The sequence below is a fragment of the Curcuma longa genome, unplaced genomic scaffold (assembly GCF_044706935.1).
Source record: "Curcuma longa cultivar G26 ecotype Majalengka, Jawa Barat unplaced genomic scaffold, ITB_CL_G26_1.1 utg8573_np1212_1322966_RagTag, whole genome shotgun sequence".
Classification (NCBI taxonomy): Eukaryota; Viridiplantae; Streptophyta; class Magnoliopsida; order Zingiberales; family Zingiberaceae; genus Curcuma; species Curcuma longa.
In genome coordinates, this window is record NW_027435604.1 from 465,416 (window position 1) to 493,035 (window position 27,620).

Here is a 27,620-nt window from a genome sequence, read left to right on the forward strand (position 1 = left end):
AGTGGCATAATGAAATGGATTGCAACTGCGATACAGTTGTTGGTTGACTTGGTCAAGTCTTCGTGAGCATCTTCTAAACAATTTGGCTCACATAATCGGCTTTGACTAATAAAGAAATCTACAAAATATCCAATCAATTGTGTGAATGTTTGCGCATCCGTTGAACAAGTCAATTCTTTTATGTTTATCCCCTAGGTTTTTTTTGCAATTGGTTCCTTGAATTTTAAAAATCTCCAACTTTATCTCTTGGTGCTTTTAATTTTGAAAATTTTGGAACCATTTTCGAAAATTTAGGATTAATGAAAATATTTTTTTATTTGCAGTCTAATACAATAAGATGATAAAAAAGGGCAGATTTAAAGGTTAAAACTTCTAACAATGTTGTAATCCAAAATACTGGAAATGTGTAGATTAGAATGTGAAATAGTAGTCGAAGTATTACAGCAAGAGGATGAAGTCAAGGGAAGCGAAGAGAGATGAACCTTCCCGGAAGATGAAGTCATACGCGGAGCCATAAAGGAAATCAAACAGTTGAAGGAGACTTTTGGTCTTTTTGTTTGCTCCCTGCCTTCCATTTCTCCCTTCCTGTGTTGATCGTTGTCGGATTTTATCGACTGGAGGCTCTGCGCTCTTGCTTTCGCCCCTTCGATTCGATCGTTGTTGATCGGATGCGCTTTTCGCTTTGGGCGTCATGAGGAAGATCAGCATCCCCAGCATCATCAAGGTTGATTCTTTGTTCCTTTTTTGGTCGTCAAATTGCCGGTTTTGCAGTTTCTGTGGATGGCACTATTGGTGCAGCTGAAAGCAATTTAGGGGTTTTTTCATTCGTGTACTGCTAGTGGTAATTGCAAGAAAAAACATGTTTTTCTGTGAATGGTCCTTTTTTGGTTGAAACGAGACCATATAGCTCCGGAGAACATTTCCTGCGGGAAAATAGGGTTTGGAATTTGTATAATCTTCTGTAAACAAGAAACTTTTCTGTGCTATACTGTTAGAAGAAACGAGTGTTTTCTGGAATAACGATGCATAATCAAGTGGCTTATAGGGAACTACTGGTTATCTTTTACTTCTTTGTGACCATGACAAAATTGGCTAGTGATTCTGTCTTTTTTACTCCCCTTCTACTTTTATTTCTTAAGGATTTTGAATGGTAAGTTTTGGGTATTCACGTACAGTTATGCTAATTGTGTGATTAAACTACCTGGCTGATAACAGAGCATGAAATTGTAAGCTAACCATTTTGATTATAATTCTTTGAGCATTCAGTTAGTATTAGAAGAACCAGGTACTTTTCTTGGATTACCCCATAGAACATTTCTTAAGCATTTCTGATCAACTTCTGAACTGCCATCTGTGGAGTCATGAGAATTTAAGCTGCAATTTTCTTTGCAAATCTAGGAAAATGGATGTACTAGAATGAATGTTGCACTGCTAGATTCATCTAACATTAAAGCGCTACACAAAGCAGAGAAAATAGGTATGCCGTCAGAGTCTCCTGGATATTAAGCTCTGACATTAAGTCCTATGTCGATGCTGGTATTGCATATTTTTGAGATTTGATCTTCAACAGATTCTAACTTGGTTAAAGGTTTACGTTATTAATTGGTACAGTTTGTAATGGACGTGTGGAATTTCAATAGTTACTCATATAGATGTTTCCATGTGCTTGGGTGGTCACGAGTTCGAGTCGCGGAAATAGTCTCTTGCAATGTAGGGTAAAACTGTGTACAATAGACATAATGTGATATGAATCTTCTCTGGGACATGTATTGGCAGAAGTTTCGTGCACCGGACTCATATAGATGCGAGACACAATTCTTTCTTAGTTATTCAGTTTTTTCTTGACACTATGCGTATGATCGTAGCTGTTCAACAGAACTTGTGTCGTTTCATTTGAACTTGCACTTATCCATTTCCATGTTTTTACTTGTGGATCATTAAAAAGCATATTATTCATAACTAGAAAAATGCTGTCTTTATCACTCTGAGCTCTCTGATTTCATTTAGTTGAATAAATTGCACTGATGTCTTTTGCTAACATTTTTCATATTTATTGCTGTAGAGTGTGGGATGCCTTGATAAACCATCTGCAGATTCTGGGAAAGGGAGTAGTAAGTTGTCAAGCAATAAACTATCGCATGGATTCCACTTGGTGGAAGGGAAATCAGGTCATGACATGGAAGACTATCATGTGGCACAATATAGATATGAGTGTGGTCATGAGCTTGGTCTGTTTGCAATTTTTGACGGTCATATGGGGGATAGGGTCCCCAGCTACCTGAAAGCCAACCTTTTCGACAATATAATAAAAGAGGTTTTTTTTCACTTCCTCTTCCACCATCTTTGCTTCATAAATGTAGGTTAATTATCCCATTCGTATGGTCTTCTGATCATTAATCTGAGAAGAAAGAAGTTGTGGTACACATTGGTTTTCTACATTTAGTAATGTTAGATGAAAGTTAGTGTACGGGGCAACCACTCTTGTGATAGTTACAAACAACTCTTGTGATTGTGCCTACTTTCAAGAATTGAGATTTTTCATATGCCAAATTCTTTAGAATGATAATTGATGATTTCAATTTATCGTTACTGCAGTCATCATTCTGGCAAGACCCTCACTCAGCAATAAAAAATGCATACTGCTCCACGAATAGATGGATTCTTGAAAATTCAAAGCAGTTAGGGCCAGGGGGTTCAACCGCAGTTACGGCAATAGTTATTGATGGTAAAGACTTGTGGATAGCAAACATAGGTGACTCAAGAGCTGTTGTATGTGAAAGAGGTGCTGCTAACCAATTGTCAGTGGACCACGAGCCTGATGCTGAGCGAAGTAGGATTGAACAGCAAGGCGGCTTTGTAACACTTTTTCCAGGTACATTTTCCCTTTAATACTCTTGAGTTTCAGTTGACAGGAATATAGATATATATTAACACTGAGCTGATTGTTTTATAACTTTGCTTGAATAGGTGATGTTCCTCGAGTAAACGGTCAACTTGCGGTAGCAAGAGCTTTTGGCGATCAAAGCCTCAAGGCACACTTAAGTTCAGAACCTGATGTGAGGCATGTGCCGATAGACTCATCAATAGAGTTTGTTATACTTGCAAGTGATGGATTGTGGAAGGTTAGTGGCTCAGAAACTGTTTGTGCAGTTCAGATCTTTTACATAGATCTTATGACTTCACGAGAATCACTTGTGTAGCTATGCAACTTTATAGTAAACTGGGGGGGTCTAAAACCTAGAAATCCACTCTCGCCTCAGTTATTTATTGTTCTGCTTCATCCATAGTGACATGATGCATTGCCTGCAAAATTCACCAGATAAATATGCACGATATTTGGTAGGCTTTCTTCAGTGCTTATTTTTTTCCTCTCTACATAGGTTATGAAGAACCAAGAAGCTGTTGATATCGTAAAACATATAAAGAACCCTAAGGCTGCCGCAAAGCGACTAACCGCTGAGGCCTTGAAGAGGAAGAGCAAAGATGATCTATCCTGTGTCGTGATTCGATTTCAACACTGAAGCTTTCATGTAATAATACTTCCACAAACAATGGACATGGGACATAAGTTTGATATTTTTTTCCCCTTGTCGAGAGAATTGCTCAGTAAACTACATGTAGAACTCCAATGCATAGCTTCCTTTTCCTCTGTTGCTTTTGTGTATATATGTATTATTTTTTCTTTTATACGATATTTTGGTAGATTGTTATAGTATGGGAATATATAAATACTGGGTTGTGTTTCTCTTTTCTTTGCTTGTGAATAAATTTTAGCAGTATTATAGTTTTGAAGAATGTAGGATTTGCTAAGTGCCTATGGAGAGGCATCTCTTTGTGTAGTAATGTTTTTTCACGAACAAGTTTTACTCAAACAGTATAACTCCTTTCTAATCCCAAAGTAACTATAGTAGTGTAATTCTATATTTCTCATCATTTAATCATCATCTTCAAGTTGCATTAGTCCCAACTTTTTTGGATCTGTCAAGAAGGAACGAAGGGACTCCCAAACACAACCCTTTCATGGTTTCTTGGGAAAAATTTGAAAAAAAAAAAAAATCAAAAGAAAATTTTTTTTTAACCAAATCATCAAAACGATGTCATATACTTTGGTTAGTATGAGACAGATTTATTGAAATGAATAAGTATTGAATTTTGATGAAATCGAGATAATGCGATGATAAGACCCTTTTGATAAAAATGAAAGATGAGCGTATGATTAACAAAAATGAGCTTTTAATTTTTGTTCAAATTAAAATCATTTATGTAATTAAACTGAGCCTGATTTCTCAAGCTATTTGTTTTGAGAAGATCGATAACTTCCTTAAAAATAAATTTTATTATTTTTTTAAAGAAAAGATTAATGATTTATTGTATTTTAAAATAAATTTCTGAATATTAACGTATTTAATTATTTATTTAAGAGTGTTTAATGTCTCTCTATATATACAGACAGATCGGCCTAGTTTCTCTCCTCCTTAGGTTGCCGACTCTCCAAGTAAAAGCGATTACTCTCTTTACCTGCGATCTACGACGGCACCGGCGTCGCGGCGGCGATTAGAGATCGGAAGGACCGGAGATGGCGGTGGTGAGCTCCGCGAGCGGCCTTATTGCGATGCTCAACGAGCCGCACCCGGCGCTGAAGCTTCACGCCCTCGACAAGCTCAACTCCCTCGTCCACCTCTTCTGGCCCGAGATCTCCACTAGCGTGCCCACCATGTGAGCCTCCTCGCGCTATTTTCCCCCTCATTCTGCCTTTTGCTCTTGGTTTTTCTTTTCCTTCTCGTGACGCTCATGCCATGGTTAGGGCTTTGGTATGGGTTACAGATTTGGTGGTTCCGTCAGGTTTGTCCTTTACTTATTTTTTAAATTTGGTGTTTTGGGGTATTTTGAATCATCAGAAAGTTGCCGGAGGATGTGATCAGGGAAGGTGCTATGGGGGCTTCCAAAACCTAATTTTTGAATCCTTTGACAATTGGTCGAATTTGGGATTCTGGTTTTCATTTTTTTTAAAAAAAAATTATAGGATGCTTATGAACCGCATTTGAGCTTGGAAGTATGTGATTGTTATGCAACTTAGAGGATAATTAGTTGTCAAGAAATAATTCCCTACCGTGGTTTGGTTTCTTTCATACTAAATTTTGCGAACAGTATCACTCAGTTGGCATCATATGTTTCAGTGAAAGTTTATACGAAGACGAGGAGTTTGATCAGAGGCAACTAGCTGCGTTGGTTGTCTCTAAGGTAATGCTGTGATCCCTCTTTCTTTATTTTTTTAAAAATTAAATTTTGGTGATAAAGTGTTTGTTGCTACTGACTTTTAACTTTTGTCATTTTAGTTTTCCCCTCTATTAGTTGTTCTTATTTAGTTTTCCTGACAAGGTGTTCTACTATCTTGGAGAGCTTAATGACTCATTGTCGTATGCCCTTGGTGCTGGATCCTTATTTGATGTATCAGAAGATTCTGATTATGCACATACTCTGTTAGGTAATGATTTGGGCCAAGTGATTGGATTGCATTGTTCTCATCCAATTGTTTTCAAGTCTAATTCAGATTGTTGTTCTTTTAGCCAATGCACTAGATGAGTATGCTGCTCTTAAGTCTAGAGGCACAAAAACAAGTAAAAATGAATCACAAATGGATCCAAGGTTGGAGGGCATAGTGGAAAGGATGCTTGACAAGTATGTTAGAAAAATTTTCACATTCGATGTTTGTTTATTACTGTCTATTGTTAAATCATTAATTCATTTTATTGATTCAGGTGCATTTCAGATGGCAAATACCAGCAAGCCATGGGAATGTCAATTGAATGTAGGAGATTAGATAAGCTTGAAGAAGCAATTGCCCAAAGTGACAATATTCATTGTGCACTTTCATATTGCATAACGCTTTCACATTCATTTGTCAATCACAGGGAATACCGCTGTGAGGTAATGTTATCCTTGTACATTAAGTTTCTAATAAGTTTGCTCATGTGCTTACAATCACATATCTGTGAGTTTGATTCTATATTGTGTTGAATATGGAATCTGATGATATTTTATGAGGTTCATTTTTTCCATGCTTTGGTAAAAGAAATATTAAATAAAAGTACTACACTAGTAATTATGTGAGTGCTAATAAATGATAAAACGAGGAAAAAATAGGGTAAGATTGCATGAACATGTTCAAGGGAGTTCAAGGGCTGTCAATACATATTTAGATGAGTTGACTTAATTGAGTTGAAGGTGTAAATGGCAGAGGGAGTTCAAAGAAATTCTAAATGTATTAAAAAAAATTTATCTGAGACATCTAAATATTTCAAGTGATGTTATGATGTAGTATTGCATTGAGTTCAATGGAGAGAGAAGATCATATAGCCAGCTTCATATAGGTGGGATTAACACATTAATGCTGATAAGAAAAATGCAGTTTTAATGATATAAATTTTCAGAGAGATAATATACAAATAAGTGTATGCAAATTTTAATTGACAAACATGGCTGCTTCATCAAAATTTGATCTGGTTTCATTGGCGATATATAGTCCCGATACACAAACATGAACTTAACTACATTCAATATGCTGTTTAATGATTTTGTAGAATCCTAGGAGCACATTCTGTTCCATAATGTTTCATATTGGTTCTTTGGTTGGATTGTGAAATGGAAATCTTTTAGAAAGCTATATCATTTTGTTTCTGGCATGAACTGTGAAGCTTTAATTGGAAATTTGTTGTTCATGATCAATCTGCTTGGATTACTTTCACGATTCTTCTAGCACGAAAGTATGTATGAGAGGTTCTGGCACTTAATTTGATAGATTGGTTAGTTATGAAAAAACTCCTGTCATTTTGCATGGTGGCATGAAGTGTAGTAACATCCTCACTGTAACAAATATATGACCTTTGCTTCACGATGCACGTATTTGTTTTTCACTCATTGACAAGAAAATTAATTGCATGGGCATAAACAAAGAGGAAATCTTTTTTTTCCCCATATGAGAGTTGGTTTGCTGTGAGCACAAATTCTGATCTATTGAATAACAAGTCTTAGAGATTCATTTTGAATTTCAGGTGACAATGCATTGCTCAAAGGGATATGGGATAAGTTATCTAATTGTTTTTTTTTAACGTTGCAGGTTCTCCGTCTGCTCATCAAGATATATCAGAGGTTGGATTCTCCTGATTATTTAAGCATTTGCCAGTGTCTTATGTTTTTGAATGAACCAGAAGCTGTTGCGACCATTTTCGAGCGGTTGCTATCAGGGAACAAGGTATTTAGTTATAATGTTATTTTTGTCCTTCATTGCAAGTCTGACATTGTGATTTATTTTTCTGTATAGGAGGATGCACTTCTTGCATTTCAGATAGCTTTCGATCTCGTGGAAAATGAACACCAAGCATTCCTATTAAATGTTGTGAACCGCTTATCAGACTCCAAATCTCAAACTATTGATCATGTGAGCCCTGATCAAGTGTCATCCACTCAAAATTCACAGAATGGGAATGCAAGTGCAGGTGCAGAGGATGTTCACATGATTGAAGAATCACATGTTGCTAATGGGACTGCAGAAAATATCAATGAAGTAGACACCACACATAATGAAAGACTTGCAAAGATAAAAGGAATATTATCTGGAGAAACATCAATTCAATTGACTTTACAATTCTTATATAGTCAGAATAGGTAATACTTAACATTTTTCATTATTGATACCATTACGATGCTTGCCCATTCATGTGCAAATTGATATCATTGTGTCTTGTTGATAGGTCTGACCTTTTGATTCTTAAAACGATAAAGCAGTCAGTGGAAATGAGAAACAGTGTGTGCCACAGTGCGACAATATGTGCCAATGCAATAATGCATGCTGGAACAACTGTTGACACTTTTCTTAGAGAAAATCTGGTATGAAAATATATTAGTGTATGCCACTGAGATCCTGTTGATTTCTTTTACTTGATCTATTTTTTTTATTAAGTAATCTTCTTTGATTAAAGAAAACTCCAGCACAACCATATATCATAATTTCTCTCTATGTTTTTTGCATTTGCTTTAAGTGTCATTTTCTTGATTCTCTCTTGGTAGGAATGGCTTAGCAGAGCCACAAACTGGGCCAAGTTCAGTGCTACTGCTGGATTAGGGGTCATTCACAGAGGTCATCTGCAGCAAGGGAGGTCACTAATGGCCCCATATTTGCCTCAAAGTGGTGCTGTTGGTGGTGGTAGTCCTTATTCTGAAGGCGGTGCACTTTTTGCTTTAGGACTGATTCATGCTAACCATGGAGAAGGCATCAAACAATTTCTTCGTGAAAGCTTACAGAATACTAGTGCTGAGGTGCCTTTGTTTGCAATACTCTACAAACACTAGATTCAAAATTCATCAGTGCAGGCATCAAATCTTTTGACCTGTCTCATTAGATATGTTAATAATCTATATCCACAGGTTATTCAGCATGGAGCATGCCTAGGTCTTGGTTTGGCAGCTTTAGGAACAGCAGATGAGGAAATATATGAAGATGTCAAAAATGTGCTCTATACAGATAATGCTGTGGCTGGTGAAGCTGCTGGCATCAGCATGGGCCTGCTCATGGTTGGTACTGCAAGTGAGAAGGCAAGTGAAATGCTTGCATATGCACATGATACACAACATGAAAAGATCATTCGGTAAGTATTTTTTGTGTGGTTTCTTAAATGTTATGATTTGGTTTGTCTGACTAGTTCATATATTTCATTCTTGTAATCTGTATATCTGTTTTTGCTTTTTGATAACAAATCTTAATTCTGCTAAGGCATGTCATGTTTATGCTCTGCGAGTCTCAAATCTGGCCAAAAGTGAATCTTTTTTTGTTACATAAATTGTATCAGTTGTATGCTAATCTGTATTCTTCTTCACAGGGGCTTATCTCTTGGAATTGCATTGACAGTTTATGGAAGGGAAGAGGAGGCGGATGTTTTGATTGAACAAATGACGAGGGATCAGGATCCTATACTTCGATATGGGGGCATGTATGCCTTGGCTTTAGCTTATAGGGGGACAGCAAACAACAAGGCCATCCATCAGTTACTTCATTTTGCTGTCTCAGATGTAAGTGATGATGTGCGAAGGACAGCTGTACTGGCCCTGGGATTTGTTTTATACTCCGAACCTGAACAGGCAAGTTAGTTTAATTGTTTAAATTAACATCTACTCTCTTAATAGATCTTGGATACAAGATAGAAGCAAACTCTGCAAATTTAACTACATGCAGGACATTTTGCTTGCAAAATATCTATGTTTTGGTCCTTCACCTACATTTATTTCTGATTAATGATGTTAATTGCAAATCTGTGCTTATGTTTCTGTCTGTAGTCGATATCCCTAATGTACTTGTTATTACCTTAGTTATAGTACTTTATAGTCATAACATTTGGATGTTGCAGACCCCAAGAATTGTTTCCTTGCTGTCTGAGTCTTACAATCCTCATGTTCGTTATGGGGCGGCTTTAGCAGTTGGCATTTCTTGTGCTGGTACTGGTTTGAGTGAGGCCATTTCTTTGCTGGAGCCTCTAACATCTGATGTTGTGGATTTTGTCCGCCAAGGAGCCCTCATAGCTATGGCCATGGTTATGATCCAAACTAATGAATCCTGTGACTCTCGCGTCGGAACGTTCAGGTACTTGTTGATTCCTATGTTAGGCTTGTGTTGAAATATCTGGTAATTAACTGCCTTCACTGTATATTCTAAATCTTCTTGATGTATGTAGGCGGCAATTGGAGAAAATAATTCTTGATAAGCATGAAGATACGATGAGCAAGATGGGTGCAATATTGGCTTCTGGAATTCTTGATGCTGGTGGAAGGAACGTAACCATCAGACTGTTGTCTAAAACAAAGCATGATAAAATTACAGCAGTAGTTGGACTTGCTGTTTTTAGCCAGTTTTGGTATTGGTATCCCCTTCTCTACTTCATAAGCCTTGCGTTCTCCCCGACTGCTTTTATTGGACTTAATTATGATCTGAAAGTTCCAAAATTTGAGTTCTTATCGAACGCAAAACCTTCACTGTTTGAGTACCCTCGCCCAACTGCACCTCCGACCTCAATTTCAGCAGTCAAAATGCCTACAGCTGTTCTGTCAACAGCAGCTAAGGCAAAATCGAGAGTGAAAAAGGACACTGAACATAAAGGCGCTCCTGAGAAGCTGTCGAATGATGATACCTCAAGTGCTTCACCTTCTACAAAGCCTAGTAAATCTACTGAGAAGGATGCTGATGCAATGCAGGTAACTTCTTCTCGTATATTGTTAGAATGTTAGTATCCATCTTTATGGTGTTAATGCAACAAAATAAAGGTTCATTCTGTTGGAACCCTTCAAAATTCATTATCAATCCTTTATATGAAGTTTCTTGAGTTCTTGTCGAGTCAATTCCAGCAGGTTTAATTAAATTTGTCATACTCAGAGCAACTTAGCAAATTTAGTGTACATTATGCAGCAGTTTAATTTTTAAGAAGGTTAACCTCTTTTTTATGTGAAATTCTTTCCTAACAAATGTTGGAGTTTAAAATTATCAGCTTCTCAGATTTTACTTTCGCCCTTTGTATACAAAAAATAAAACTCCATGAGGAAAAACAGTTATAACTTACCCAAAATTGTTCTTGCATTTTAGGTGGAGACTGCTGCGGAAAAGAAAATGGAGCCCGAACTGTCTTACGAGACTTTGACAAATCCAGCAAGGATCGTCCCGGCCCAAGAAAAGTACATCAGATTCCTCGAGGGAAGCAGATATATACCTGTCAAGTTAGCGCCCTCCGGATTCGTGCTCTTAAAGGATCTGCAGCCCTCGGAAGCGGAGGTACTCACCCTTTCAGATGCACTGACAACAGCACCTCCCAATGCAGCTGGAACTGGAGCAGCTTCAACAGGTCAGCAGGGATCGGGTTCTTCAGCGATGGCAGTTGACGATGAGCCTCAGCCGCCACAAGCATTCGAGTACAGTGGTTGATCAAATCATGACCTTGCTCGAATACAATACAGCTCGAACAATAGTTCATGGCATGGCCTCAAAACACAAATTCCGTTTCATCCTTTTTGTTTTCTTCTGTTGTCAATATTTTTTTGGGAATGTTCTTGTGGGATTCATAGGTGAAAGGAACACCATTAGAATCGTTCGACAACCAAGTACCCTTTAGTTCTTTGTCACAGAGGACCATGTGTTTGGTAGGACACATAATTTTAATTAATTATCTGCGTTGCTCGCATTTGTAACTCATTAGTTCTTTGCTTTATCAGCATATTTATGAATCTAGTAGATCGATATTTACTTCATTGAAGGAAAAGAAGGTAAGAGGAAACAATTGTCGTAAATGCCTTCTAGACTGGCCTCGACTGCTAGCTGTTACTCCTTAAATTTATGGTTGTCAACCGCCTGTGTGTTGCTAACACTTGAGCTCTACCATGGTGATAGAAGGGAAGGGTATGAATGATTGTTCCTGGCAAGGTAAAATTTTTGTTTGGTTTGATCTTTCAAACGAAATTGAGTAATGAATACTAATAACCCATGCTCTACGATATGATTTTTCACCCAGATAAATAAAAAAGATGAATTAAAATAATCGAAAATTGAATTTTAAAATTTATTTTCTAACACTAGTATCATCTAGTGTTCGAAGATTGCATAAATATTTTACATACATTTATCGATTATTTCTATTTCCTTTTTTTCCCCATGATATAATATTCTGCAAAAATATTAAATGTTAGGCTTAATACACCATCCAATGCGAAATAAATGTTAGGCTTAATTCTGCAAAATGGTTTTTTTTCAAAATATTTCATTTTATTTTCATCTTTACTAAATTGTTTTTTTTGTGCGTGCGCGCGTTGCGTTACAATACACTGGCGGCCGCAAACTATTCATATTTTATTTCATAACTTTTTTGTTATCCTATTAATTAATGATTTATTCATCAACATTCAAAATCCTATCATAAAATTAAAGAGGAAGATGGCACTCCCGGCATGTGGGGTAGTAAACTAGACAAGGATCGAATCTTGATAAAAAGGTAATATCCTGTCCGTAGTCATTAATTGTAATTTCTTGATTTATTTTTTCATAGATAATTATGAAGTCAACCGTATAGGATCGCTGTGGGATGATTTTTTTTTTTGTTTGTTTGTTGAAGATAAAGGTGGACGGACAGTTAGACGGTGGCAGCGAGGCTAAGGCCGTATGTGTAGCGCCCGTCGTTCTCTTGGACCAAGTAGAGAAAGCTCACGAGATTGTAGTAATTAAACAAGCTTCTCCGTACTATCGAAGATGGAACTGACGTTCCCGGGGCATAGCTGAGTTGGTTACGACGCAACAGACTTGCAAAAGAGGGCAAGGGTTCGAATCCTGGCGAAGCCAGGCAATACCCTCCAACGTCGTGATCAACTATAGTTTCTCGATTTACTTCCTCACAGATGGTTGTATGATCGACCGTGTGGAGCCGTTTAAAATGACGTCCTTAGTCGATTTACCTCCTCCAGCGTCGTGCTTCTTCATTATAATGGAATGGTGGGAGAATCATTTTAGACCTGGCGTCCTTAGTCGATTATATTCGAACCGCTATCCCATGATCATCGACTTAGGTAGCTAGGCTTTGATTGTTTGTTGGACTCTGATGTCCTTATAATTTCTCAACAAACTTGTTTTCTCCTTACCCTCTATTGAAGGAAGAAATCAAAATATCTTGTGTAAACGCAAACATTTAAGCCAAACAAAACATAATAGATCATAGAACAAAAACTAGCGTTCACAATCAACTAATAGTCGCTCACAATAAACTAGAGTTCTACCAGGGAAGTTACAGCGTGCGTGGACTTAAATTAACACAAACATTCCCCATCAAATTAGCAAATCTAAATCAAGGTTTGTGATTTTATCACATAAAATGGATAGTTCTAGCCGCTCATTATCCTCTGGGTTGCCCTAGTTGGAATTATCAAAACCTGCGACAGGACGATGTTCATGCTGTTTTTTTTTTTAATTGCGCCTAGAAAATCTACAATTCATCCTTCACCGACTCATCGTGGTCTTCTTTATCATCTGACTTGGTTGATGATTCCTTCTCTTCAACCTCGGGTTCCTCCGCATCGTCTTCCTCTTCCACTGTTGCATCAGGGCTGATATCCATGCTCTTCTGCACAGATTTGTATATGCTGGAGGCAAAATCCTTTGGATCACTGAGCATGAAACCGCTCTCCATTAGGGCAGTTTGATATACAAGGCGTGCTGTATGTTTCAGACCTTCATCCTATACGAGAATGCATATTATTAATAAAAAAGATCACTGGCAGAAAAACAAAGTATTAGAAAGATTTCACACCTTTGAATCCTGGGCGACTCGATCGCGAAGTTCCTTGATGATAGGATGCCTTGGGTTAATCTCAAGCACCCTCTTGCCGCGCATGTAAGCTTGTTTGCTGGCATCAGAGAGGGTTTGAGACTGCATGATCTTCTCCATGTTTGAACTCCATCCGTATTTGGAGGTGACCACCACACAGGGGGTGTTGTCCAACCGGTTGCTTATTTTGACAGAGTCCACATTCTCACTGGAGAGAGCATCCTTCCACCAGTTTGTCAATTCCTTGAAGGATTCCTTGAGGTCCTTCAGTTTTGAGTCTTTTCCAAGTTTGAGACCTTCTTTCGACACATTCTGGAACTTCTTGTCTTCATAGTCCATCAAGTATTGCATCAAGTATTCATCGACCGGATCAGTGAAGAATATAACCTTGAAAAGATTTGGCAAAAAATTAGATATTTGAAAAAGAGCAAGAAAAAACACAAGCATTTCCTTTACCAGATTATAACATAATGGATGAATGTGGGAAATTTTAGTGAATCAGGATGAAGTTTATGAATAAAGGTGGAAATAACAGTGAGTTTACTTGGATGGAAAGATAGGAAAGGTAGTAGTAGGCTAAGCGACATAATAACATGATGCAAATCTATGTATAACTCTTTGTTACAAGCTCTTCCCTCCCTTTTTTCCTCCTCAACCTATTACCTAAGTAAATCCATGAAAAAAACATTCCCAAAGCATTAAGTAATTCCCACTACTGATCACAAAAATATTCATTATAAATATCCATGTCAAAATGCAAAAGGGCATAGGAGGATGTAATCTTTTAAACAACAGTCAATTCGAGCAAAATGTAACTGATCACAAAATGATCTACAATGGACCGAAGAAGACAGCAATGAATTCAAGAAATCATAGATCCAGAAAATGGGATAGCAGATCACAATCTTGATCTTATCACCATGACAGAGATTAATCCAATTTGAATTACGAAAAAACTGATGATGGCAGTCAGATTCATCCAATAAGGTCGTAGATATATGCAGCATGAGCACACAACTTAAATGCATCAACTAACCTCATAATTCTTCTTCACGAGTCTCTCAAGGAATGGAGATTTCTCCAATTGTTCCTTGCTAGTTCCTGTTATGTAGAATATGTCCTTTTGTCCTGGCTTCATTCTAGAGATGTACTCATCCAGAGAGGCAAGTTTGCCTTCAGACTTTGTGCTGCAATTAAGAGATGTATAGCAAAATGTGATTATAGTCAGAGCAACTAGAACTAAACTGAGGATTATAACGAGACCATACATGATCAGCCAAATTTATGGAAACAAACCTTTCAAATCTAAGAAGCTTTGAGAGACGGTTTCTATTATGAGCATCCTCTATGATTCCAAGCTTGATAGATTTGCCAAACTCATTCCAGAATTTGGTGTACTGTCCTTTCTTCTCACTCTCTTCAATTTCTTTTTCTGAATCTATTAACCATAAATAAATCAAATAAAAATGAAGAAATTTAATGTTTTTGTTGAAAAAAAACACTGCAAACAAATACAGAAACATCTACAGGCAAACCTGTCTTTTCTTTGTTATGGAACTCATCAGGATCTTCTTCTGCAATTTTTCGGATCATATCAAGTGCCTTCCGGATTAACTTCTTCTTAATTGTCTTTAGACTACTGTGCTGTTGGAGCATTTCTCGTGAGACATTAAGCGGCAAAGTATCAGAATCAACAAGACCCTGCACCCATAAAATATGCAGATGAAGTTGCTGACTAAACAAATCTGAAACAAGATGTGGTTTAACATTTCAATTTCCTAACCTTCAAGAAACTAAGATACTTAGGCAGAAGTTCATCAAACTCATCAGAAATGAAAACCCTTCTGACATACAACTTCAAATTGGACTTGTTGTTGTTGTAATAACTTTCATAGAGATCCTGAGGAGCCTTGGGAGGTACAAAAAGCAAAGCCTTGAACTCGACATCACCTTCAGCAGTAAAATGGCTCCAAGCCAATGGTTTCTCATCACCAAAATCCTGACAAGAAGTACAGCATATTAAGAATTGTGATGTATCTTCAAGCATGACTTCACTAGATAGCTAGACTAGAGTTGCATGCATGTAAACTATTTCTTTACTGAAATCTAAGTGTAAAATCAGTGGTTCTTAGTATGTATATAAAAGAACAAAAATTACCTTTGATAAAGAGTGGTAGAATTTTGAATATTCTTCATCCGTAACCTCCTTAGGATTACGAAGCCATATAGCTTTCATGTCATTAAGACGCTCCCACTCATAAGTCTTTTCTTTCACTGTTTTTGTCTTTGGCTTTGTCTCAGAAGCATCCTCATCAGTTTCTTCTTCTTCTTCTGAAGTGGTGGTTTCAGCTGTATCAAAGACATAACACATTCATCTTAGAACACCATATGGAGAGAAATAGATAGCATACTTAAACAAAGATATATTTCGTGAGAAGCAGATATCACAGGCATACCAGTTTCTTCTTCCTCAGTAGAATCATCTTCATCAGATGGAATTTCAACATCTACCTCCTTACTTGCCCACAGGTAAATGGGGAAGTTGATAAATTCAGAATACTTTTTCACCAATTCCTGCAAAGAACAGGAAATTGAGAATTAAGGTTTTGGCTGCAAATTATGGTATCATCAACAAATTCACAAGCAGACTATTTAAGATTAGAAAGATTACAAAATACCAACCAGACCTTTCTAAGATTCAACTTTTTATATAATGTCCAAGATTTACTCATCTATGATAGTTAGGTCTATACTCCATATGGTAGGATTTGTTCAAAATCTCCAACAAATACCTATATATATATATATATATATATATATATATATATATATATATATATATAGCAATTACAATCGTAATTCATGCTATATCAAAGACCAAAAGGTAGATGCTAAGAGGTTTATAAAATTGGAAACCAGTCATTAATAGTAAAAAATGATACGGAAAAAATAGTCAAAGGACAATGAACCAATAAGTATGATCATTGAACTGCTGTGAACGGATAGAAACCCAACAATATTATATCTAGGCGCAGTGAGTTATAGTTATGAATGGCAAACAGGTTTACTGGATATAATGGATGCATAGTCATAATTAGTTAGTAAAGTTCAACTATGGAAATAACATCTAAAAGTGGCAGCAGAACAGGTAGAAACTTAAATCAAAATAAACACCTACCTTCAATTTGTCTTCTTCAAGATACTCCTTGGCTTCATCCCTTAAATGCAGCCTTATCTCAGTCCCACGACCCAGTGGTTCATTCCATGTATCCTCGGAGACAGCAAATGACCCATCAGCCTTGGACTCCCATACGTACCTAGAAGATTATAAAGACCATGCCAAAAAAGCACGAGCATATTAAACCGTCAATAAATCAAATAAAATATATCAATATGTTTAAATGTATATCAACTTACTGCTTGTCATCATTGTGCTTGCTAATTACTTCAACATAGTCAGCTACCAAATATACTGAATAAAAACCAACACCAAATTGTCCAATGAGGCTCAGGTCGCCTCCTGTCTGCATTTTCTCCACAAATGCTGCATACAAAGACATCGACCCTTGTAAGCTTGTGTGCTCCAGTTGAATCAAAGTTCATTCTGCTGTTGGATCAAAAGCTAGAGTACTCATACAAACAATGATTGTTACAAAAATACCTGAAGTTCCAGATTTGGCAATAGTCCCCAAGTTTTTTATCAGCTCTTCCTTTGTCATTCCAATACCTCGATCTCGAATTGTGAGGATCTTATTTTCCTTGTCCAACTTCATCTGCATTTCAGTATAAGCAAAAGCATTGCTAGCATTCATTCTGCTATTAAAATGCAATTAATGCTTGGTCAGATGCTACTTACAAGGATTTCAAGCTTAGTGTTATCACCATCACCCAAGACCTCTTTATCAGTAAGTGCAAGGAATCTGATCTTATCCAACGCCTTAATCAAGTAAAATAGAAAACAGATCAAATTTAATGAATATGAATTTAACAAGATGCCAACTAACGTTGAGAAGACTGAGAAAAAAAGGGAGATAAAAGGGCTAGCAACTTACATCTGAAGCATTCGATATAAGCTCTCTCAAAAATATATCTTTGTTGCTGTACAGCGAGTTGATGATGATATCCATCAGCCGAGAAACCTCAGCTTGGAACTCGAATTTCTCAGCGTTGCTCCGCAGAGTCTTCCGCGAGATCGACTCTGCCTCTCTATCACAAAGCACGAGACATTAAGCGAACAGCCAAAACATAACGTAACAGATCCAGCAGGGAAAAAAAGGCCAGCAGCTCGATCCATCAACAAGGCAAAAAAAACTCACCTTCTGGCAACATCCGAATCAGTCGACAGCCCTCCGGGAACAGCCCCGAGCTTGTCCTCCACCTTCGGCAGATCAACGAGCTCATCCGAATCCTCGCTGTCCTCTGCATTCGCGTGAAGCTTGCGCCCTACGAGATCCGTAAAGATCACATAAGAAACATTCGTAAAACCCTAAACACCACACCAAACAAACAAAAATGGATCGAGGAAGCGTCGGAGAGATCAGATCGGTGACACGGAGTGCGAGATCGATGAAGCACCTTGATCGGGGACGGTGGAAAGGAGGAGGAGAAGGAGGAGTGCGGAAGGGAGTGCCCACTTCCTCATCGCGTGCTGCTTCAGTCACAAATCGCCGTCGTCGTTGAGGTGTGGATCTCCCTCCGCTCTCTCGTGTGTATTTAAGTTTACACAACGGTGACTTGACTTCGACGAAGGGGATGACGTCGATTTCACCACGTGGAAGATCGGACGGACGGAATAAAAGTTGTGCCACGTGTCAGGTTGAAAGTGGCATACCGAAGGGCCCTTGACGTGGTGCGATATTGTGATTTGTGGAGTCCAGTCGTGGTCGGGCCCGTTGGACGTCTTTTTTATAGGAAGTAAACCGGTGGACGTGGACCGTTGGATCTCTGTGCTGGAGATGACGGACGATCGGCGTAAATTTCGAAAGATGAGGTTTCTGGATGTTTCTATCGGGGAGACACGTGGGAGCAGGCGGTTGGGTGTCCCGGGGTTTTCGACGTGGATTCGCGGTGGTAGTTTTGCAATTCGTTCAACTTGGGCTGAGTCAATAGAGAGTTTCCCATGGGACGAATTTATTGTTTGACGTAGAATAATATTATGATGATGCAAAATGTTTTCAAAATAAAATTATATATAAAAAACTAGTAAGGGATAAATAAAAATTTAATTAATTAAATAAATCGATTAAATCGATCAAATTTAAAATTTTAATTTGATTATTTTAAAATTTTAATTATTTTTTTAATTCAGTTAATTCGATTCGATTTTAATTTTAAAATTTTTTATTCGATTAAATTGAATAAACTGAATTAATCTAAATTTAAAAAATAATTTATAAATTCTAGTAAATAAATTTATAAATCTCTAATTAATTGATAAAATTTTTATAATATTTAAAAATTTTAATTATTTCAGTTAATTTGGTCGAAAACTAAATTAATCGATATTTTATCGATTCAATTTATTTAATTTTTATTTAAAAATTTAGTTGGTTTGATTTATTTAAAAATTTTAATTTAATTTAATTTTAATTAATTCAATTCGATTTGATTCAATTTTAATCAAATATTTAATCTGTAGTGAAAGCTCTTTATGTTTTATTTCTCTATTATGTCATATCAATATCAGGTCAACAAAATTATGTATTTCTCTATTATTAAAAAATTTCCAAACAACTTTTAACTTCTTTATACAAAATATAATTACAATTTTATAAAATTTAAAATTTATATAATTACTAGTATTAAATGATATTAATAATCAAAAATGAATTACATAAATAGCACTGTACAAAAATATAAAATATAATAATATAATATAATTAAATATATCATAATTAATAAATTATTTTTTATTAATAGAGATCATAGCATGAATATGTTCAATCAAGTCGACTCAAAAATAATGATATAATTGACTATCATATAATCCATAATATAGTAGCATGAATATGTTCAATTAAGTATTCTTGAAATTTTTGGATGGAGCTTTAAAATATTTATGATGGCATCGGATTAATTGACTATTACATTCCCTCATTTCCAATAATTATTTATGCAAAATAATACATGTATATATAATTTCCTTCAAGTTATCCTTATATTAAAATTATCTTAGACCTTTAATCATTGTCCATCAAAATTAGAGCACCCCATGTTCGCTTGAATCTTTTCTCGTAATCTTCTATTATTCATTAAACATTTTTTCTCTTGAAATCCTAGAGGCATAGAAATCTCTTGATAAAAATAACTCATTCCGGATATATCCCATCGGTTGAATAGTATCCTTTTGTATATTGTACAATGTTAACCGTAAAATTAATCTCTGATGCATTTCTTTATAAGATGTTATTGAATAAAGATGATTCATTAAATATGTTGATATCAATATGCAACCTTACAATCTCAAAAAAGGCGTGCCAAATCCACAACTTTTAGATTTGACTGCTTTAAGGATAATTGTTAGGACGCCATGCTCTCCCCGAATAAATTGGCCTTTCCAAGCAACAGGATAATTTTTTTCATTGTCAATGAATACAATTAAGATTGCCCAATATGTCAAGGAAGTCATGTTTCTGTTCATGCATTTCAAGTAAGTGTTGGATGTCAACAGCATTTGATCTTCTTAAATATTGGGTCTCAAACACTTGAATTATACATCGGTAGAAGTTGAATAAGTATTTGATGACAGTTGTTTTAACAATCCATAGGTACTCATCGTAATGGTCGACAGGGACTCTGTACATCAATTGACAAATAATCATTGTGCATTTCTAAATTGGCGATAATTTTTTTTCCTGTGGTATCGATCTTCTATTGAAAATATTTAGAATTGATTTTTTAATACATTAATTATGTGAAGGAATAACTCTTTTTATATTTGAAATCGACGTCGAGATATGTCATTGGAATATACTGGCTCATCAAGAAAGTAAGCATTGAAAAGATGAGCGTGTCCGACTTTACGATCTCGGTTCAAATACTTTCTTCTCTGTATTTTGTCGGAACAACTTTAAGCTCTTTGATGCACCATTTATCATTGCTCATATAGCCAAAGTATTATTTGTTCATGTATATCCTCGGCATGTTCAATCAATTTATTTATCTAGAATTTATGGATCAAAGATTTATTAAATCGATCCCGATTTTCAATCATTTGAAATAAATGAAGATATTTACATGATTGATAAGACAATGTTTATAGAAAGATTCTAATTTCTTTACTTGTATATGAATAATTTATAATGAGTAATTTTTAATAATTGAAAAAAAATAAAAATTAGTAATTGAACAATGACTAATTTTAACAGCAACAACTTGATTTTATTTTATTTTTAAAATAAATATTAATATAAAATCATTTTTATTTTTTAAAAATAATAATAAGGAGGGATTCACACCCGAAATTTTTTGGATGGAGCTCTTTTTTAGCCACATAATCACAATGGGAGTTCAAGTGGATGTCCTAGGTCCGATTGAATTAAAAGAAGTGTAGATTCCACACGATTGAATTAAAATGGTTGAAATGATGAATTTCTAAGAGAATTCAATTCTTATTTTAAATATTTCTGAAAACTCAGAGTGATGTTAGGTCATCGGACTGTGAATTTTTTTAAATAAAATCAAACGGATTAAGTTCAGGATATATCTGGAAGATAAAATAAAGGTCGAATCTGATGAGCCTGTGACTCGAGTCGAGCGTGCCACGGAACCAGTGATCACCGACAGATCGCATCGGCTTTCCACTCGCGCTGAGAAAGCTAGAGGGAGAGCGAACAATGGCGACGGAAGAAGATACAGTAGATCAGTAGATCTTTAGTTAGTTGTTGAAGCCTCAACTGTTGGGGGTGGCAGATTCTAAGGCAGGGCCGTCGCGGAGTGGGAATCAATCGGAGAGGAAACGCAAGCGACGAAGGTTTGCGGGGAGGAGCAGGGTCGGCGGTGGCGAACTTAAGCGGCGATGATCCGGAATACCGTCATCGCGTTTGTCTTCCTCGCCGTCATCCTTCTCGGGTTCTCCATCATCAATAAGGAGGTTCGTTCCATTCCCCTGTTTCTGATCCCCTCGATTCATCTTCCGCTATCTGGTTCCCGTTATCTTAATGGATCTTGACATCTTCTTGGTCTTTGGGATCAGTGGCTCCCTTATTAACATGCGATGACTGTTCGAATTGGCTTCTGTTTGCGTGTGAGATAAGATCTAGGCGGCTTAGAAATTGCAAAGTTGCGGTTTCTGATTGAGAGAATCTTGGTTTTTCTTGATGAGGTTGTTGGTGGTGAACCAGCCCTAGCGTTCTATCGGAAAACGAGTTTACTTTATTTATTTTCTTTTACTTTTCTTTTTCTCAGCTAAGGACTGATACTGTAAGTGCAATTGGGCGTCAGGGATCCATAGAAAAGTTCATGATGCACATTCCTACAATTTTTACTTTCTGATGTCTTCAAGCATCTTGGGACGTCTTCGCTGAAGTGTCTTCAGACAATGACCTACCCCGACTCTGATAAATTATGTTACAGATTCACTTGTAGAGTTTGTCGGTCCTTCAACTGAAAAAATAGTTACATGAATGAAATGTATGGGTACTCACTTATATCTTCAGTGAAGAAGTACATTTCGAAACTGTGCAATGATAAAAACAACCCCTGAAATGGAAGGTCTCTAATGCTAAAAAAAGCCTTAAATTTAATAAGAAAAATGCCGAGTTACTCTTCATTCATTTTTTCATTTTTTTTTCCATGATGAAAATAAGCAACTCAGAACTGGTCAGGAACCGTTGGTTCTTCCAACCAAATGTTTTGAACTTCAAAGTTATCCAAATTCTGTGTCTAATACTCCATTTTTTTTTTTGAATAATCGAGGAAAAATGGTCAATTTTAAGGTACTCTACTTTTCAGATGCATCAGGCACATACAATTTCTTTACCGTTGACCTGCCATGCAATTTTCACTTGAATTCCTTCTTGAATTGGATTAGACACTCATTGCTGTTGATGGATGGAAAAGAAGCTCCCCTGTAAATTGCATCTGAAGGGAGCAAATTTGACATATGTTCATAGAAACCATGGTTCACTCAATTGGAAAATTTTCATTTTGTTCAACTTTTTTCTTACTCCTGCTGCATTTGTAATTTCCTAATTGGCAGGATTACATATACTACATATAAAATTTTACTATCCTTTTTCTATAGAGTTGTTTTTTAAGAAAGAAAAATTCTATGTTCTATTTACTACCTTGTGTCAAAGTTACAATCTATTGCTTTGATTGTGCTTTTCCTCTGTCACCATAGGGGATTAGGTCCCATAGTTTGATCAAAGGGTTGTTGGTCTTCCTATAGGTTGCTCATTTATTTCAATACTACCCTTGGAGTAGCCCTCCTTTGACCAAACCAATGATTTCCTGTGTTCAATTTCCTCTAGCACCTACCTGGTCATTCCCCCTGCTCTCAATCAGGGTTCATATCCATTGGCCTATTACACATAGCTAGCTTTATAAATTATTGGGGGCCCTATAGACACCTCACTCAAATAAAGCAGTGTGTCTAGTGATTTCTCTTTGCTAGATGGAGATGGACATTGTTTTTGTTCCTTGATTTCAAGGAGAGAACAGAAAACCATTTCCTTCTTCTGATATCGAGGGCAGGAAGGAAATGATTTATTAAGTCCAAGGAAGAAAAGGTATTAACTGAGTGCAAGGAAGAAAATAACGGTATTCCTACTTAACCAGAAAATAGATATTTGTTAAGAAAGAAATGTATTTTAAGACAAAGAAAAAGGAAAATAATAAAAGGGGAGCAAATTCAAAAGATGTTAGTTCATGAAACCTTGCCCAATTAAATCTTCAGTTCAGTTGGGTGCCCAAACCTTCATCATTAGTATCCTTACATTGTTTACCTTTTGTTTAAAGTTTAAATGATTACTACTTTTTTTGTCAATTACAGATGCTAGTATTTACTACTTTTTGGAAAGGTTCATGGGCACAGCTTCTGCATCTTATCTGTCATAAGAATTAAAATTTCACTTTTTTTTGTATGCAGGCAAGATTTAAGGTGGAAAAAGAACCTGAAATTACTCATAGAGTTTTCTTGGATGTTGATATTGATGGCCAACATTTAGGTATATCAAATATGAAGCTTAGGTCTAAAATTAAATTTATGTATCTTCAGTTGAACTTGGGATTGTTTTTATTGTTAATATTCCTCTTCCCATTCTATGCGTCACAAACTTACCATTGTCAGGCAACCATTAAAATTTAAAAGACCCTTTCCTTTATCCTTTGAACTAAAGTAGTGATCACAGTTTTTTTGGGATTCAGGTGTTCTATTTCTCTTTCTTTTCCATTATTGACATATTTACACTTTCTCACCCCTACAATTTATATTTATTTGGCTTCTATTTTGGATTGATACTTGGTTGGTTATATATTTGTCTTAACTTCTATAGAGAGCCATGAAAAAAATGGAATATCTAAAGCAAGTTGTATTTCTCTTTTTTTTTTTGTAATTGACATATTTACACTTTCTTACCTCTATATTTGGTTTTTGTTTTGGATTGATATTTGGTTGGTCATATATCTGTCTCAAGAAGGGGAGCCTTGGCACAATGGTAAAGTTGATGTCGTGTGACCTGGTGGTCACGTGTTCGAGTCGTAGAAACAACTTCTTGTAATGCAGGCTAATACTGCGTACAATAGATCTTCCCCAGGACCTCGAGCTGCCCTTTTTTTATATATCTATCTTAACTTCTATAGAGAGCCCTGAAAAAATGGAATATTTAAAGCAAGTTATTTTTTGATTGAAGTTACACTTTTGCATTCTTCTTTAAGACCATCTTAGAGTCATTGGTTAATCTATTTTTTATAAACATTTGTACCGTTGTCATACTTCTACTTACCGAGCACAATTACTGTAAGCCTAAGCGTGTTCCTCATGTCAGTAGGTTTATATACTGAAATTAGTCAACCTCCTACCTGCATTTCCCTAGGTGCACCAACTATTCTTCATTTTTTACATCCTGATTTTGTTATTTGTATATTTTCTATGGGCAAGTTATAATGAAGTTAGTATTATTGGCAAACCTATTGAATTATGCTCACATGACACACCAAATAGAGTTGATGGAGGGTTGCCATAGAAATAATTTATTTGGTTGAAAGTTGAGGAAAAGCTTTGGTGATAATTAATCTTTTTTTTTTTTCCATTTTTTGGTGTGTCCATAGCTTATACACAAGTTACTCTTGACTTTTATTCATGGTTTAGAAACACTTGTCTTGTTATTTGTTCTAGTTATCAAAGATATGAATCATGTGGCGTGGCAGGGCTTCCTTATTTCTCATGTTCTTCACTTTTTCCACGATCCCAATTACATTTTTTTCATGAATATTTCATGTTTCAATTGTCAATGCAGGTAGGATTGTCATAGGATTATATGGTGAAGTAGTGCCAAAAACTGCAGGTATGGTATCTTAGAAATCTGTCTTGCTTGCTTGGTTTTCAACATCAAGCTCATGATATATTTGTATCAACATCAAGCTGATGATATATTTCTATCAACTCCATCTCTTCGTGTCTCTTTTTCAGTTTGACACATTTTAAACTTGATCATCACTTGCACTTTCACATTTCTTGCTTCTAGTTCAATTGTGTATTTTTATTAGTCTTTCTTCATGCCAAGTTTAACATGTCAACTTATGGTCTATTTTTCCCTTTTTCCTGGCTAGTGCAGAAAATTTCAGAGCTCTATGCACAGGTATATCTTGGACTTCCATCAGTAGTTCTTCTGCATCAACGTATGTATATTGTTATATTTTTATGAGAGTTCTAAATGTTGTGTGCCATTTAAATCTTGGTAGCAGGTGAAAAGAAAAATGGCACTGGTGGAAGAAATCTTCATTATAAGGGAACCAAATTCCATCGCATTATATCAGGGTTTGTTATTCAAGGCGGTGATGTCACTAATAGTGATGGTAAGGGCAGTGAATCTATATATGGTGGTACTTTCCCTGATGAAAACTTTTCAGTCAAGCATTCAAGAGCAGGTGTGTACTGTTCTGATTTGATGTCATCAAACTGGTATATAGCAATGATAACTAATAGAAGTTTAAGTTTTTTGCATCTATTGTTTCATAATTTGACTGATGCTCAAATGATGGTGAAATCATATCCCTTGAGCTTTGTATTTGTCACTCAATGAAACTAAATATTTAATCGTGAATGAATTAATTTAATGAATTCTATGTAATTGAAATACAAGTGGAAGGAAAGACTTGTTTCTTTTATCTAGTTTTGTTGACACTGTTTTTCTTTTGGAATGAAATTCTAAAGGAGAAATGCGATAACAAGAAGGGAACACTAAATATTGTCCTCTTTTTTATGTTCGTTACATTTACTTATTCAGTTGTTAAAAGCATTCTAGAATAGAGGGTGTAACTCCCAAATACTTGAAGTTTGCTGCACATACCTTTTCACCAGTGAGCTCTGTGTAGGTCATATCTTCAGCATTATATTCAGTTGAGGCCGTAATTTTAGGAATAGCAGTGGCATTTTGACTATTCCCAAGTTTTGTAGAGTAAAATATTAATTGGTTTCCATTTGTCCTTTTCACATCAAGTCTAGTCTTATTAGATTAAACTTTTCTAACTAGAACTCATGGTTCGTCTTTGAATATGTTCAAACCATTGTTATTTTGTATTATATATCATTTGTTGGAATTTCAGACAACCATTTCACAAATTAAATCTTTTTAACATCTCTGTTTGTAACCTCATACATTCATCTCAACATTTGCATTCTATTTTCTTACATGATGTTCAAGTACAAAGAGGCTCTCTCCATCTTACCTAGCCTTCATCTTTCCATAAGTTTAAATTACTGTTCTATTTGTTGCATAAATAGATGCATTTATGGTTGGCTGGAGATTCAAATAAAATAATCAGTATATTATGATGTTTCCTTTGTGGTACAATGATTTCTTCCAGCTGTTGCTTAGTTTGGTTAGTGTATTAAGTAAAAGATGTTGATCGTCCGAGTTAAATTCAAAAGGCTTATAATGGTTAAGGTATATGACGTCTGTACATGGCAGTGGTCATCCTTAACGCCACGAGCGTTTGAGTGGATTTGTGAGATGGATTTGTTTGGATAAAGGATATGCATGATTTAAGAAAAAAAATTGAGTATATCTGTAATGATTTTGAGGTTCTAACTTGAATTCTATCTGAACTATTATATTAAAATTGATAATCTAATCGTGGATTACTTTAAGAAAAATTTTCCTTTTTTATTTGTTCACAGAGAAGTGAATCTACTACTATGTTTTTTTTTTTTAAAAAAAAGGGAAAATTAATAGTGTCTATCCTTGCGGACCTAGACTCTTCTTTGGTAATAGTTGAGAGTGTGCTCACAACTATGAACAGTTATTTTTTGATCGATCATCCTTGATAACTAGAATTGCTACTTGAGATTATATCTTGTTTTTGACATTATGTCAGTTTCATGGTTAAGATATTATTGCTTCATTGTCAATGTGAATTTCAGAACTAAAACTCTTGCCCACACTGTCCAGGTATCGTTTCTATGGTGAACTCAGGGCCTGATTCAAATGGGTCGCAGTTCTTCATAACTACTGTCAAGGCGAGCTGGTAGGTACCAACAAAAGTTGAGACAGCAGACTTACCAACATGTTAGTTCTCGACTATGATTCATTTGTGATTCTAGGTTGGACGGGGAGCATGTAGCCTTTGGTAGGGCTATCCAAGGTATGGATACAGTCTTTGCGATCGAGGGAGGAGCTGGAACATACAATGGGAAGCCAAGGAAGAAAGTTATCATCGTCGATTCGGGAGAAATACCAAAGGACCAATGGGTAGATGAATGAGGAGTTGTATGTATTTGCACTTCCTTACCGACTAAAGTTTTGCCGTTCCTATGCTCCTACTTCCAAGACTTCGACCTCCTCGATCCACCCTTCCTGTGCTACCACGGTTAAGGTAGGAGATGTGTAGTATACATGCCCCTTTTGTTAATTCCACCGAGTTCAGCAGCATCAGGTTGTCTAAAATTGTTGAATCAACAACTGAATGTTTTTTTTTTGTTTTGTTTTGTTTTATTTTTTCGGAAGACTGGAATTACTTTTCTTCAAGTCCATTTCTACTGATTGAGAGAAGAATTTCAAGCTGAATAAATAGTTTATTTTCTGTTGAAGCCAATTGCACTTGGAAAGAAAT

General features: G+C 36.0%; 4 protein-coding genes across 5 annotated transcripts; 3 read left to right on the forward strand and 1 right to left on the reverse strand.

The window, feature by feature from the left end:
* Window positions 1-464: 464 nt before the first annotated feature.
* On the forward strand, window positions 465-3,743 carry LOC141820930 (putative protein phosphatase 2C 44). Its single transcript, XM_074708294.1, has 5 exons — window positions 465-724; window positions 2,063-2,314; window positions 2,596-2,872; window positions 2,968-3,122; window positions 3,381-3,743. Exons 1-5 carry the CDS (start codon window positions 692-694, stop codon window positions 3,519-3,521), a joined length of 858 nt encoding a protein of 285 aa, XP_074564395.1. The 5' UTR covers window positions 465-691; the 3' UTR covers window positions 3,522-3,743.
* Window positions 3,744-4,485: 742 nt separating this feature from the next.
* LOC141820863 (26S proteasome non-ATPase regulatory subunit 1 homolog B-like) lies at window positions 4,486-11,226 on the forward strand. The gene is made up of 14 exons (XM_074708221.1): window positions 4,486-4,716; window positions 5,178-5,241; window positions 5,380-5,485; window positions 5,568-5,679; window positions 5,760-5,928; window positions 7,118-7,252; window positions 7,322-7,665; window positions 7,752-7,887; window positions 8,068-8,316; window positions 8,425-8,645; window positions 8,877-9,135; window positions 9,402-9,634; window positions 9,726-10,242; window positions 10,628-11,226. The coding sequence occupies exons 1-14, from the start codon at window positions 4,577-4,579 to the stop codon at window positions 10,961-10,963; spliced, it is 3,021 nt and encodes a 1,006-aa protein (XP_074564322.1). The 5' UTR covers window positions 4,486-4,576; the 3' UTR covers window positions 10,964-11,226.
* Window positions 11,227-12,709: 1,483 nt separating this feature from the next.
* On the reverse strand, window positions 12,710-18,040 carry LOC141820880 (endoplasmin homolog). The gene is made up of 15 exons (XM_074708241.1): window positions 17,922-18,040; window positions 17,663-17,789; window positions 17,399-17,552; window positions 17,203-17,283; window positions 17,008-17,119; window positions 16,764-16,890; window positions 16,525-16,663; window positions 15,803-15,920; window positions 15,505-15,695; window positions 15,130-15,345; window positions 14,882-15,047; window positions 14,643-14,784; window positions 14,383-14,533; window positions 13,329-13,733; window positions 12,710-13,256 (listed from the first exon to the last, which is right to left on the reverse strand). The coding sequence occupies exons 1-15, from the start codon at window positions 17,986-17,988 to the stop codon at window positions 13,005-13,007; spliced, it is 2,448 nt and encodes an 815-aa protein (XP_074564342.1). The 5' UTR covers window positions 17,989-18,040; the 3' UTR covers window positions 12,710-13,004.
* Window positions 18,041-21,099: 3,059 nt separating this feature from the next.
* LOC141820972 (peptidyl-prolyl cis-trans isomerase CYP21-1) lies at window positions 21,100-27,544 on the forward strand. 2 transcript variants are annotated; one of them, XM_074708340.1, is made up of 7 exons: window positions 21,100-21,438; window positions 23,437-23,515; window positions 24,806-24,853; window positions 25,124-25,147; window positions 25,251-25,436; window positions 26,960-27,035; window positions 27,112-27,544. In XM_074708340.1, the coding sequence occupies exons 1-7, from the start codon at window positions 21,364-21,366 to the stop codon at window positions 27,269-27,271; spliced, it is 648 nt and encodes a 215-aa protein (XP_074564441.1). In that variant the 5' UTR covers window positions 21,100-21,363; the 3' UTR covers window positions 27,272-27,544. The 2 variants fall into 2 exon arrangements, with proteins under 2 accessions (XP_074564441.1, XP_074564442.1); XM_074708341.1 differs by having other exon boundaries at window positions 25,254-25,436.
* Window positions 27,545-27,620: the final 76 nt, after the last annotated feature.

Coding starts and splice junctions, on each gene's coding strand:
- LOC141820930 (XM_074708294.1), top strand. CDS start 692: ATGAGGAAGATCAGCATCCCCAGCATCATCAAG. Junction 725..2,062: donor GCATCCCCAGCATCATCAAG/GTTGATTCTTTG, acceptor TTATTGCTGTAG/AGTGTGGGATGCCTTGATAA. Junction 2,873..2,967: donor CTTTGTAACACTTTTTCCAG/GTACATTTTCCC, acceptor TTGCTTGAATAG/GTGATGTTCCTCGAGTAAAC.
- LOC141820863 (XM_074708221.1), top strand. CDS start 4,577: ATGGCGGTGGTGAGCTCCGCGAGCGGCCTTATTGCGATGCTCAACGAG. Junction 8,646..8,876: donor CAACATGAAAAGATCATTCG/GTAAGTATTTTT, acceptor TCTTCTTCACAG/GGGCTTATCTCTTGGAATTG. Junction 9,635..9,725: donor TCTCGCGTCGGAACGTTCAG/GTACTTGTTGAT, acceptor TGATGTATGTAG/GCGGCAATTGGAGAAAATAA.
- LOC141820880 (XM_074708241.1), bottom strand. CDS start 17,988: ATGAGGAAGTGGGCACTCCCTTCCGCACTCCTCCTTCTCCTCCTCCTT. Junction 16,891..17,007: donor TGCCAAATCTGGAACTTCAG/GTATTTTTGTAA, acceptor CTTTGTATGCAG/CATTTGTGGAGAAAATGCAG. Junction 14,534..14,642: donor AAGCTTCTTAGATTTGAAAG/GTTTGTTTCCAT, acceptor TCTTAATTGCAG/CACAAAGTCTGAAGGCAAAC.
- LOC141820972 (XM_074708340.1), top strand. CDS start 21,364: ATGATCCGGAATACCGTCATCGCGTTTGTCTTCCTCGCCGTCATCCTT. Junction 24,854..25,123: donor AGTAGTGCCAAAAACTGCAG/GTATGGTATCTT, acceptor TGGCTAGTGCAG/AAAATTTCAGAGCTCTATGC. Junction 25,148..25,250: donor TTTCAGAGCTCTATGCACAG/GTATATCTTGGA, acceptor AAATCTTGGTAG/CAGGTGAAAAGAAAAATGGC.